The sequence below is a fragment of the Poecilia latipinna genome, unplaced genomic scaffold (assembly GCF_001443285.1).
Source record: "Poecilia latipinna isolate Pla-1442-1.1 unplaced genomic scaffold, P_latipinna-1.0 Scaffold511, whole genome shotgun sequence".
NCBI classification, from domain to species: Eukaryota; Metazoa; Chordata; class Actinopteri; order Cyprinodontiformes; family Poeciliidae; genus Poecilia; species Poecilia latipinna.
The window spans coordinates 458005-469573 of NW_015113127.1; the positions used below are offsets into that span (position 1 = coordinate 458005).

General features: G+C 37.9%; 2 protein-coding genes across 2 annotated transcripts in view; both read right to left on the reverse strand.

Moving 5' to 3' along the window:
- Positions 1-2166: 2166 nt before the first annotated feature.
- On the reverse strand, positions 2167-5248 carry eif1ad (eukaryotic translation initiation factor 1A domain containing). The gene is made up of 5 exons (XM_015040495.1): positions 5074-5248; positions 4242-4360; positions 4042-4150; positions 3098-3206; positions 2167-3025 (listed from the first exon to the last, which is right to left on the reverse strand). Exons 2-5 carry the CDS (start codon positions 4326-4328, stop codon positions 2794-2796), a joined length of 537 nt encoding a protein of 178 aa, XP_014895981.1. The 5' UTR covers positions 4329-4360; positions 5074-5248; the 3' UTR covers positions 2167-2793.
- A 1222-nt stretch (positions 5249-6470) lies between these two features.
- ctsf (cathepsin F) overlaps positions 6471-11569 on the reverse strand; it is a 10531-nt gene continuing 5432 nt past the window's right edge. Inside the window, exons 2-12 of the mRNA XM_015040466.1 lie at positions 11165-11226; positions 11005-11077; positions 9537-9650; positions 9244-9392; positions 9048-9144; positions 8854-8934; positions 8609-8728; positions 8025-8089; positions 7803-7893; positions 7639-7697; positions 6471-7059 (exon numbers count right to left, since the gene is read on the reverse strand). Of these exons, the coding sequence (XP_014895952.1) occupies positions 6985-7059; positions 7639-7697; positions 7803-7893; positions 8025-8089; positions 8609-8728; positions 8854-8934; positions 9048-9144; positions 9244-9392; positions 9537-9650; positions 11005-11077; positions 11165-11226 (986 nt within the window). The 3' untranslated portion in view covers positions 6471-6984. The remainder of the gene's footprint in view (positions 7060-7638; positions 7698-7802; positions 7894-8024; positions 8090-8608; positions 8729-8853; positions 8935-9047; positions 9145-9243; positions 9393-9536; positions 9651-11004; positions 11078-11164; positions 11227-11569) is intronic.

An 11569-nucleotide genomic window follows, 5' to 3' on the forward strand; every position in this document is an offset into this window, starting at 1 on the left:
ACAGGTGTTAGGTCATGTTTATGAAAGTGTCATGACAGTCTTATTCAACCCCTTCAAATAAAGTGTTACCAAACTTTGCTAATGCCAGTCTCTCTTAGGGCAGCTGCGGCTACAGTATAACTCACCACCTTCAGCGTTTGAGTGGGTGAATGGCTGAATGTTGGGTGAAGTGCTTTGGAGCCCTTTGATAAAGTACTAGACAGATGCAGGTCATTTACATTTTTTGAAAGTTTAAATAAAGCATGAAAGATGAAGATCGATGGTGTTTAAAAGATAAGCACTTTGAAGGGATTTTTATGAGTATTAATACTCCCCACTCGATATTTTGTGGATTCCCCTCCCCCCCAAAACTTAATGAAATTATATGATTTCCGTTACAATATAACCTTAATAAGATCCGTATTTCAGTTCAGAGCTTTAAATACTCCTCTAAGAAACAATCACAGTTTAACACAGACAGTTACTGCAGTCAAGTATCTTTATCACGTCGTGGAGTTTTATTAACAAGTTCCCCTCCCGGTTAACACGACCTTTTCAAGGCAGAGTTACGGTTGAGATGAATTTCCTCCCCACTGCGCCCCGCCTCGGAGGAACGAATTGCTGTGTTTGCAGAGCTTAGCCCTCTGATCACATCACAAAAACCTCTGTCAACACAACGGTACATCAGCCATAAACAAAAGGTTCATTACACACACTCACACAATACATGTTCTTCGTAAGACACATTGAGTTGCTCTTCTAAGAAATGTAACTACCTGTTTGAGAAGCTTCAACACTCCCACTGTTGGACTCTTGAAAAAGAAAAGAAACAATTTTGCTTTTCTTGGAACAACTCGTTCCTTTATTGCATAACCTTTGTGTGAATCACAGCCGTTATTTTCTTGGTTTTATCATTTTTTTCCCCATTATTTTTGAATTAATACAGGCTCCTGCACAGAGCTGATTCAAACTAAAAATGGAAAACAAAACTCTTTGGTAAGTATTGACACACCTTCCAGGATGTTGCTCATATAAACTGTATGAGTAACCACCGCTGTCTGAGTAAATGCAATCAAATTAATGACCCTACTTAAATCTGAACAATTACTGTCCATTTTATTTTAAAAGTGGTGCAGAAAAAAAAATCTTGTATCTTAAGTCGAATCATTGAGCTTTGTTGTGGGTTTAATAATTTTAAGCTTCAGGATGAGAAGCTTTAGCTTTTACCTAATACTTGTGATACAACCAAGGCTGACATTTGGGGTGAATGCACTAACCACAGGACTGGTTCAGCTGGATTCACTGGTATTTGGAATTCTCAGAATCATGGAGAAATACCTAGGTCTTGCAAGCATGTGCAATAAAACACACAGCATTTATTGCTTTCTTGCATCATTGTTGATGCCGTTTACAAAAGAAGCTAAATTACTGAGAATAGTGGTACGTTTTGGTCACGCAGCCTCAGAGGTAACATCTCTGCTAAACCTAAATGTGCTGCTGGGTCAGAATTAGCATCACAACTGCATTCATTTGATAATGTTAATGTCCAATAAAAAGGTGATAATGGCACGTTACATCGCCCAACAGTTCACCAGCTATATCAGTTTCCATTTGTCTGTAGGAACTTTATTAATGTATATTTTTTTCAAATTGTTTTAAGATATTTTTATATTCAGTGGGGTTTATTTTGCTGTGCTGTTTTAATAAGTGATACATGGCATCATTTAGTACAATCAAGTAACTTGCTGTTATCAGAAGTAATTTGTGTTGCCTTAGATTGTCTAAAAAAAAACACGCTGTACATATCAAATATGATGTAAAAGAAATATGACTTCGTAAATTAGTGCCTTGGTTTAAGAAGCTCCTGCTGTTGCCTTCAGAATGTCACGTTTCTCAGTTTGACATCGTTTTTACCAGCGTCGCACTGAGAAGTGGTTCTTATCCTGAGCTCAGCAGATGTGCAGTTCTAACAGGTGTTTGCTAATTGCTGCTGGCTAGTCTGAAGGAGCTGAGTGAGGAAGAGAATAATGTAAAGCTAAAAAAACAAAAAAAATAAAAATTTTCACATAATATTGCCCTTTTTAAATCCCCCAATTTAGTTTGGTTATTTTGAAGACACCGTATTTTAAATGCAGCACGATCCCTGATAGCCAGGATCACTGATCAAACCAAAGTAACTGAATGGACTCCTGCTGGTAAACACCATTTATTGAAGTAATATAACCATAACATATACAGTAAATCATAGAAAATCATTTTGAACAATTGGCTATCAAAGCAACTCAAGGACATTTCCCTGTTTGGGACAAAAAGTTTTTGTCACGTTTTTCAAACGTAACAAAACAAAACAGGATAACGGCAAAGGGCCAAAGTAACCATTAAGCTGACAAAATATGTTCGTTATTTCAGCAAACCATTGTTTACACTTTTTATTGACTTATTTGTCCCATTGAAGAGATAATTGGAGATTAAATACATTTTTAACCCGATAGTTGAATTTGCAGTTTAGGGTTGTTGTAGAAACCAACCTGAAAAGTTAGGCTTAAAAGTTTTACTGGGAATTTAGAAGGAAAGACAGAAACATATCTGATGCTGATTCTAGGTGTATTTAAGTTTCACTGGAACATTTTAGATTGTTTTTGGTAGAAACAGCAACAATTAGGTTCACTGAAGGATCCCAGCCACTCCAGCCCTCGGCTGTTCTCTCACAGCCGACCTGCAGAGGGAGCCGTTGCACAAAGAACAAACGTTTGAAATCATCGTGGAATCAGGATCAGTCAGAGAGTCACTGGATCTTTCCAGCTCACAAAGCTGCTATGATCCATTTTCTGTCCTTTTCTCCTCCTCGTCTTCTTCCTCCTCCTCAGTGTTGTCCTCATCTTCGCTCTCACTGTACTGGTAGTTACAGCGGTTTGTGTTCACGAAGAGGTCACTGTCGTCATCTTCCGAGTCGCTTCCTTCCTCTTCATCATCTCTCCCCTCCGCCTCCTCTTCCTTGCTGCTCGTCTTGTCCTGCGATGACTGCTCCTCCATAAAACCCTCGGGCCTTAAAGAGACACTCCGTGGTTTAGGAGGCTTCCACTGCTCTCCCTCTGAGGGGGTTTGGGATTCTACTCACCAGAGTTGCTGTTTCTGCAGGTACTGAATGTGATCTTTGTAGAGAATGAAGCTGATCTCTGCCTTCACCTTCTCCCCTTCTTCAATAGGATCCACGATGACATAATCACCTGAGAAACAGAATGAAATTATGCAGGAAATTAATCTATAACAAAAGGATTTAAAGCAAATATTAACTTACAGTGATCATAATCTAACTTCTTAACACAATATAGGGTGTTCCCCCGTAATACCCATATTCCCAAAACAAGATGTCGTCTCCATCTTTTCTGTTAGTGACTGCCTGTAGTAACATCCAGTTGTTGATTATGTGACTCGTGTGATGCAAAAAAAAAAAAAAAAAAAGGGTCTCCATCAAAGTTTTGTGAAACACGCTAATTTCAATATGACCAAAAACAGCTTCATCCGAGCTCAATTCATTTATTTGTTTTTGTGGAAACTGCGTTTTTTTTTTTCTTCAAAATTGCTGCGTTTACATTGGGTGAATTTTTTTCCGGAACTAATTTGCGCAATTATATAATTGATGGAAATGCAACTTACGTTAACACACAGGCACATCGGCCGATCTTCATCATTTTTTAACATATAAGTCTCGCTCCAGTAAAGAAAACTGGGTCGCTATTACCAACAGATATTTATTAACATCATTATGCCGTTGGTTTCTGGACAGGGAGGAAGTTGGTCATGAGGTCTTTGGTCATGTGACAGTGCAGCACAGGATTGTGGGGGGTTTAAATGAAGCAGTGTCAGTCGTGTGACTGTTTCTTTGAAGATGTTGAAAGGGTAGTAAGATGTATATAAGATTGGTAAAGATATGAAAACAATATTAGTCCGAAGGTAGAATGGGTATATTTAAACACAAACTGCCCCATTAGACATCTTTAAATACTTATGAATGGCTCAATGACTTCATTTTCAGAAAAATAATCCTACTCTTAAAATCACCTCTCTTGATCCAGATGTTCTTGCGGAACTTGGTGGGCATGCTAACTAGGAACGTCTCGCCCTGAGCCGTGACCGCTTCGTGGAGGTTGTTGCCACGGCTACCAGTCACCTGTGAGAGTGTGCAGGTGGAGAAAGGAGATACGACATGGTTAAAACGTCCTCCTGAGTGTTGTTAATGACCTGTACATTAAAATGTTTACCTTCACAATCTGCTGGTTCTCCGTGGGAGTGATCAAGTCTCCCAGAACTTCCTTCACAACATGTTTGCGTTTAGTGGCCTGTGACATTTTAAGTTATGGGTAGCAGTTTTCTTCGCCAGCTTGAAGAGAAAAAAGTAATTACAAAAAAGTCGGAATAGATTCTGTACTTGTTCTGCACACACTTTAGCACACTTTGTCAAACATTTAATTCTCAGGATTTTGTATTTGTACAAAATCAGTACAAATAGAGATGGGTAAGACTATGATTTATCACATAACAGAAAGCAAAATTTGTTTAAAAAAATTAGTCATGTTGAAATACTACTACTAATACGTAGGAGTGGGCGATATGGTCTTCACAGTTTTATCACGATATTTGCGATATTATTGTGACGACTACTGACATAATTTGCACATGGCTGGTAAAAAATAAATTCACAGAGTTTGATACACCGATAAGTTAATAAACTTGTAGACATAAAGAAAAGCTAGATAACTACATTTGGAAACTCTTAATTAAATGTTTTTGAAATAAACGGAAATCCTTTCATAGTCCGCAAATGGCATGATCACAGAACGTTGTGTTACACCTGGAAACACTGCTGCACATTAACCAAACTTAGTTAACTATCACCTATCAAAGTGTCGACAACTACAAAGAGTCACAAAAGTGATTTAAAAAAGCAAACACACTCGAATATGCTACCTCTGAATGCGGTCATATTCTTAATACCGTACATAATTTATTAATGATACGAAGAACTTAGCTTGATATGCTAATACTGCTAACACTGGCTACGTTGAAAACTACTACTTGTACTTCCGCTCCTACCTTGAAAACTAGAGACCAAAGTCTAGTTTCAAAACGAAGTATGTTTCCTAACAGCGACAAAAAGGGCAGCAGAAAAGCTGAACAGAATAACAGGGTCTTTTCTATCAATGAATATGCCACATGCTATCACGTTTTCTGAAAACACCAAAAACAAACGTCTCACTTCCGGTGTTAACGTGCTTTTCACTTTCGAAGTAAAACCAGTATGAGTTTATTTACCTTCTTTTTTTTAAAAAAAAACTTTGCTCTTTTGTCACATGCTTTTCTGATAATTATGAAATTCAATACAACAGTAATATATTGTCCTCTATTTAAATGTGAAACATTATTACGAGCTGGGAAACACTTATTTTTATTTTACAGGTATCTTTCTGCGGAAGCAAGGGTTATCTATTTCTGGGTTATTCTTAATTTGCATTATGGGAATTGTATTTCTTTCAGAAATCAGAGCAATGTTCAAGATCACCAACATTTAAATGCTTGTAAGATGCATATAGTAATACCATTGGGTTCCCTACGGCTTCTAAGTCCAAACGCATCTGTACTGTCTATCTGTACTGTACAGATGTGGGTATTAAATACTTACAATTACTTCAGTAACCTTTGGGTACAGGAATACTTTTAGAAGTAGTTTTTACTACTCCATACTTTTTACTTTTGCTTGAGTAATGTTATTATGAAGCATTTCTTCTTCTATTTGAGTAAAATAGATACTCAGGCCTTCACAGAATAAAGAACAAACATATTTTTTAAGCAAAAGGCAACAAACACAGATCTACCACTGATGTGAAAGGCAGACTTCTTGTTTGTAAACAAGCTTTGTTGTTCTGATGTCATTTTGTATCTGCTATTGGACCATTTGGAGATTAAGTGAAGATTCAGCAAACACCATATATTGTCACTGCAAATACTTTTCCTTATCCTATGGATTACCTGCTGTATTAGTGTCCTACGTTTTGTATTTTAAAAAAAGTTTAGCATTTCTTCTGCTTGAATTTGTTTTGTAATTGTTATTTGTATTAATTTGTAATATAACACCCAAATTTGCACTTAACTTAATATACTTTTTCTCTTCCTACATAATTTTTAAATATTAAATCACATATGATCGGTTACTCAGAGTTCTTTTTTTTCTTGAATAATTTATTGCAAAGCTACTTTTTACATTTACTTGAGTGTAAATATGTTGAATGCTTATATGAGTGTATGCATGTGTATGTGTGTGTATTGTCCTGTGATGGGCTGGCAACCTGATAGCGCCTCTTGTCTAAGGTCAGCTGGAGATAGGCACCATTTAGACTGGGTTTTAGATGATGGATGGATAATAATAATTGACTGTCTCCATTCATGATTCCAAATGTCTAAGCAAAGTGATTTAGTTTGGACACTTCATGAACTTTTTTTTTAATTCCCACATTTTATTCAAACATCTTTTTTTTTCACTCTCACTGCAGTTGTTATTACAGTTTAATAGTCCTGTGCAAACCTTTCCTTGGAAACAAATCTCAATTAATACAACAATTAATAAAAGAACTTAAAAAAAAAAACACTGAGTAGACATGGTCTAAGTTTCACAATACCTCGAGCACAAGCACGTTTATTGCTAGTAGAGATGAGTTACAAACAACACTGCCTCTGCTGAAACAACGGAGTAACGTGCAAACAAAATGCAGTTTCAATTTACAGCAATATTTCACAGTAACATCAAAGCTAACGTCAGTAGAGCTGGTGTGACAGAGTAGGCTGACATGAGGCGGGAGGTATGACGTTAGAATACAGCAAACGGTTTAACGGAACGTTGTTAGAGCTTGGAAGTGCCTTCACTTGGATCCTCATGCAGTTTGTTCCTGTGCTTTTCGTGAGCTGACGTAGTTGTACCAGGCGGCTGGTACAACACAGACAGCATGAAGATTAGTTGACAACAGCTGAAGAGCACATCTTGTTGATTCCACATGCATTGGACCCCCTGTAAAGGTAGTAGTAACCCTGCAGAAGAGACAAACAAAATACAAAATAAAACTCTTACAATAACATAAAACATTCTAGTTTAATGATATTAAGTTGAGTTAAATTTACACCAGACCTCAATGTATTTACAACATGGTACTGGCTCCATTTATTAGTAAAGAAGCTTAAAAAGCCTTGAAATAAATTTAAATTTTATTGTAGTACTGGAAAAAAATCGGTAAAAAGAAAAAAAAACCTGAATGCCAAGGTAAATTATATACTGTAATTAAGCACTGCGGGTGATATTAATACTTACAGAACAGTGCTGCTATAATTGTGTGCTAAGAGAAATGAATTATGGTGGAATAATTTGTTATACGAGCAAGAAGTTAATTTGTGATTTGAGTCAGGTTGTAAATATTAACTTATATGAAGCAAGCTAACAGCAATTCAGCGCTAAAGTATTGTCCGATAAGGAAAGTGGGGCTGATTTATCGGTACACCTGTAAAACAATGTAAATGTAGGATTCTACACATCTGTCAGCATATCTGCATTCCTGTACCCTACATTTAACTTGAATCAAATAAAGTTAGTGGTAGTTGTTGTTGTTCTTGTACCTCCTCTCCGTAGTCCTCCCCCCAGCTGTTCTTGATGGCCCAGAATGGGATGCCATTTCCTGAAAGAAGAACAGCACAACGAAAACAGTTTAAAATACTCTGAATCACAAACTAATATCAACAGATGTCATTAAACTCTGATTGGGGAGGAGTGATTTACTCACGTTCACCATATCCCACCAGCAGCACAGCGTGGTCGATCATCCACGGATTGCAGAAGATCTTCATTGGGTGACTAACACCCTTTCTGTAGAACTACAGGAATATAAAGACAACCATAACCGTGACTGTAAAGGCAAATTTTACTCTTTGATGATACAGGAAAAAAATAGTACAAGTTACATCAGACCAAACAGAGAAACGGAAAGAGGAAGTAAAGAACTCGCCTGCATTGCAAAGGCATTGAGAGCGACAGAGATTGGTCCTTTCTCTGCCAACCAAGCGGCAATTTCTGAGAACAAGAATAAAGCAGTAAAATATTTGCCTGTTTAATGACGCTTGGATGCTCAACTCGCATAACATTGACTCTCTTACGATATGGACTTACAGTTTTATCACAATATTTTGCGTTACCATTGTGATATCGATAAAAGTGACGATAACAACGGTTTATTAAATCCTTCTTACTTCTACTGTGTGTTGCAGCAATTATAGCCCCACAAACAAAAATAATGCTCTTGAACAAACATTCCCATTTTGGGATACGTTTCTTTAAGACACCAGTCACGTAAAGAAGTGTGATTTGTGTCACTAAACAGTAACTATTTTCAAATTTATCAGTATTTGTTGATCAAACAGTGAAGAAAAGAGTAGAATTACAAAACTCAAAAATAAGGAGAGTTTTGGGGGATTTTAAAACATCATTAATTGGAATTTATTGTGACAGCAACAAATCAAAATTCTTACCATGGTAAGAAATTTATCGCAATAAATGATAAATGATACGATAAATGCCCACCCCATTGCTTACCTTTTTCGTCTTTGGAAATCTCCAGTGAGCTGTTGATGTAGGCAGCCACCTTCCTGTCGGTGAAATCACACGTCTGCTTGTGTCCTTTGTAGGAGTAATCCGTTTCTGTCTCCAGGCCACCTTAATGGCACAGGAGAGACAAACATGCATAAAAAAAAATATATATATAACATAAGCTTATTTAAACTTAAATCCTCCCTTTTCAGTTTTCTGTGTGTTACTGTTCCCGTGAAGCTGTTTCTTACCCAGCTTTTCAATAGCTTCATAAGCGTTTGACGGCAGTCCACCTCTGCATGCCTGGTCCACTCCATCACAGTCAACCAGCTCTGCAAAGCAGAGAGTGTATAATCCACTGATTTAATGGAAAATTGACTGTTTTCATTGCATTTCGAATATGTTAGTGGTGAGCTTTTTCAGTCAGAATCTGAGGACGACTTACCCTGTTCTGACAGTGACAGCAAAGTCCCATTTTTCAGGAACCACTGGCCCTCGATGTTTCCTGTGACAGAAAACGCCCAGCAAGATCCACACATGCCCTACAAAACACAACGAGGGTTCAAAAATGTACCTGCGCTACATCAAGTTATTCCCAACAGAGTGAGCCGTCGGTTATTAACTCTTCTGCTCGGCATCACCTGGTTCTTCACGGGACTAACGGCTCCGTGATCCCTCCAGTCCCAGCTGCCGGGGGCAGGGCCTTTGGCGGTGGGGGCAGGTTTCATTGGACGATGAAGAGTCCACTGACTGAGAAGCGGGTTCAGGTACGTGGAACGAAACTCCTCCTCTGGACGAAAACAGATGGACAGAATACAAAGCTGAAACGTTTGTGGTACCGGGAAAATGTCGAGTTGTCACAAAGCTGCAATGTTAAAAGCAGAAGACGCATTTCCTCGTCGGAAATAACCGGACGGCACACGGTGGCACGCACCAGTTAGGTCGCTGAACTTGGTAACGCCGTACTCAGCCGAACCTTGATCCAAAGACTGGAGCTTCTCAGCCGTTTTCAGGTTCTCGTGAAAGATCTGTAGGCGCATGTCAGCCTCTGTCATGGAAACACGCACAAAGACAATACTTAACATCACAACATGCAATGTCAGATTAGTACTTCATGTGATCTCTATCTATCGCTTTCTAATTGCAAGCCAACAAACATTTGTCATTTTCTTTTATTAGTACTTGAGGTAAGCTAGTCATTGTCCAAACTGAGCTCAGAAATTGAAGTTTGAAATTTGACTCTTTTTGGCTTTTACGTCTTGGCTAAAATTCTACAGTAATTAAACTTTACTGTTGCTCTGTGCTCCATTCCCATTAAACTTATGTATTCTGTTTAGGGCTGGACGATATGGCTTAAAAACATATCACAATATTAGGGTTTCATATCAGTCGATGATGATAATTATCGAGTAGTTTTTTGTTTTATATATCTGAAATGCTGCCAGCTGGTGATGTGACCGTTCTTGTTTCATCCAGTTTCCGCTGGATGTGTTGTACTCATTTTCTTTATTCACTCCTGGCTGTTGATTTTAATTTCTAAGCAGTTATGTGGCACGGTGGAAAAGCCTGACATTGCTGCTGCTCAAGTTACTCAACAGGTTGTTGCTAGGTAACCAAAGAGTGAGTGAATTTGTTGATGCCACCAACATTATAGCTGGTTGTGAAAGGTTGAGCAGCGAAAGCTTTTCCTCTGCTTTCATCTCCCAGAATGCTGTTTGGTTCTGAATCGGAGATCAGTGAAATTATTGAATAATGTATCGGACATATCTACAGACACTGATCATGTATTTATCACGATATATAATGTTATTGATGTATTGCTCTTATCAAACAGTGGAGAAAATAGTAAAAATAGCATTTACAATTACGTCAGTTTTTTTAACATCTTTCATTGAAATTTATCGAGACGATGATAAATCAGAATTCTTCTTATAAGACATTTTTACAGTAAATGATAAACAGTAAGATAAATGCCCACAGCTAACTCAGCGGTCAAGAAAATGTGGTTAATCACAGCTGCTGCGAAATTTTATAAAGTGGATAACTGGTTTTTCAAATAGTGCAAAGTCAATTTGGACCAACTTTTTCCTCTTAAAAAAAGTAAAACATTATTTGAAAACTGCTTTTAATAATTCCTCTTAATAAGATTACTTTGACCCTTTAGGTTTTGCGTATTTAACTGTTTCACAACATTCTGTGTATACATGGAACTGAATGTGGGCTGACTTGTGAGTGTGTTTTCCCTTCAGGGTGAACACAATGAGCACAAAAGGTTCAGTATCTGTGCACCAGAATGTGACTATGTGTGTGTTTGGGCATATGTATATGTGTGTGTGTGTGTGTGTGTGTGTGTGTGTGTTCATGCAGCTGCTGGATTGTGTGAGCGTGTGCAAACCGCTCACCTTCCTGACTGCTGTACACCTTATTGTATCTAACCATGAACTCTTTAAACTGGCCCAGCAGCTCCACGGACTCCTACCACAGAGAGAACAAAGAGAATAAACGACTGCTGGGGCACGTGACGAAACGCTGACAAAACCTCACTAAGCTGCTGTTTTTCACCTCTGAGGGCTGGATGGTGGATTGAGCCTCCAGCATGTTGGGCTGTTCTGAGGTTGGACCGACTGAAACGAGGAGAGCATATTAGTCGATAAACACGTGCCTCAGTTTCATGTTGTCAAATGTAGATTTATTTTAAACAGCACTAAGTAGCAGTAATGGAGGCTTTAGCAAGGTGAATGCTAACATTAGACATTGACTCGTCACCCTTTACCTAATTTATCTCATTGATCCTGGTTATGTAACATGAAGGTCAGACTGAACAAACAAGACCATGCCGAAAATACGAATAAGGGTGATTTTTTAAAAAGTTGATGTAGATCACCTGATATTGCAATTATCCTCAAAATACTTTAGTCAGAGAAAAAAAAAGACCTGTGTATATATACCTATATATATATATATATA

Excerpts from the sequence above, each read along its gene's own strand:
- eif1ad (XM_015040495.1), bottom strand. The coding sequence starts at position 4,328 with ATGTCACAGGCCACTAAACGCAAACATGTTGTGAAGGAAGTTCTGGGA. Across the intron at positions 3,207-4,041 it reads GAACATCTGGATCAAGAGAG|GTGATTATGTCATCGTGGAT; the intron begins GTGATTTTAAGA and ends TCTGTTTCTCAG. Across the intron at positions 3,026-3,097 it reads CTGCAGAAACAGCAACTCTG|GCCCGAGGGTTTTATGGAGG; the intron begins GTGAGTAGAATC and ends TGTCTCTTTAAG.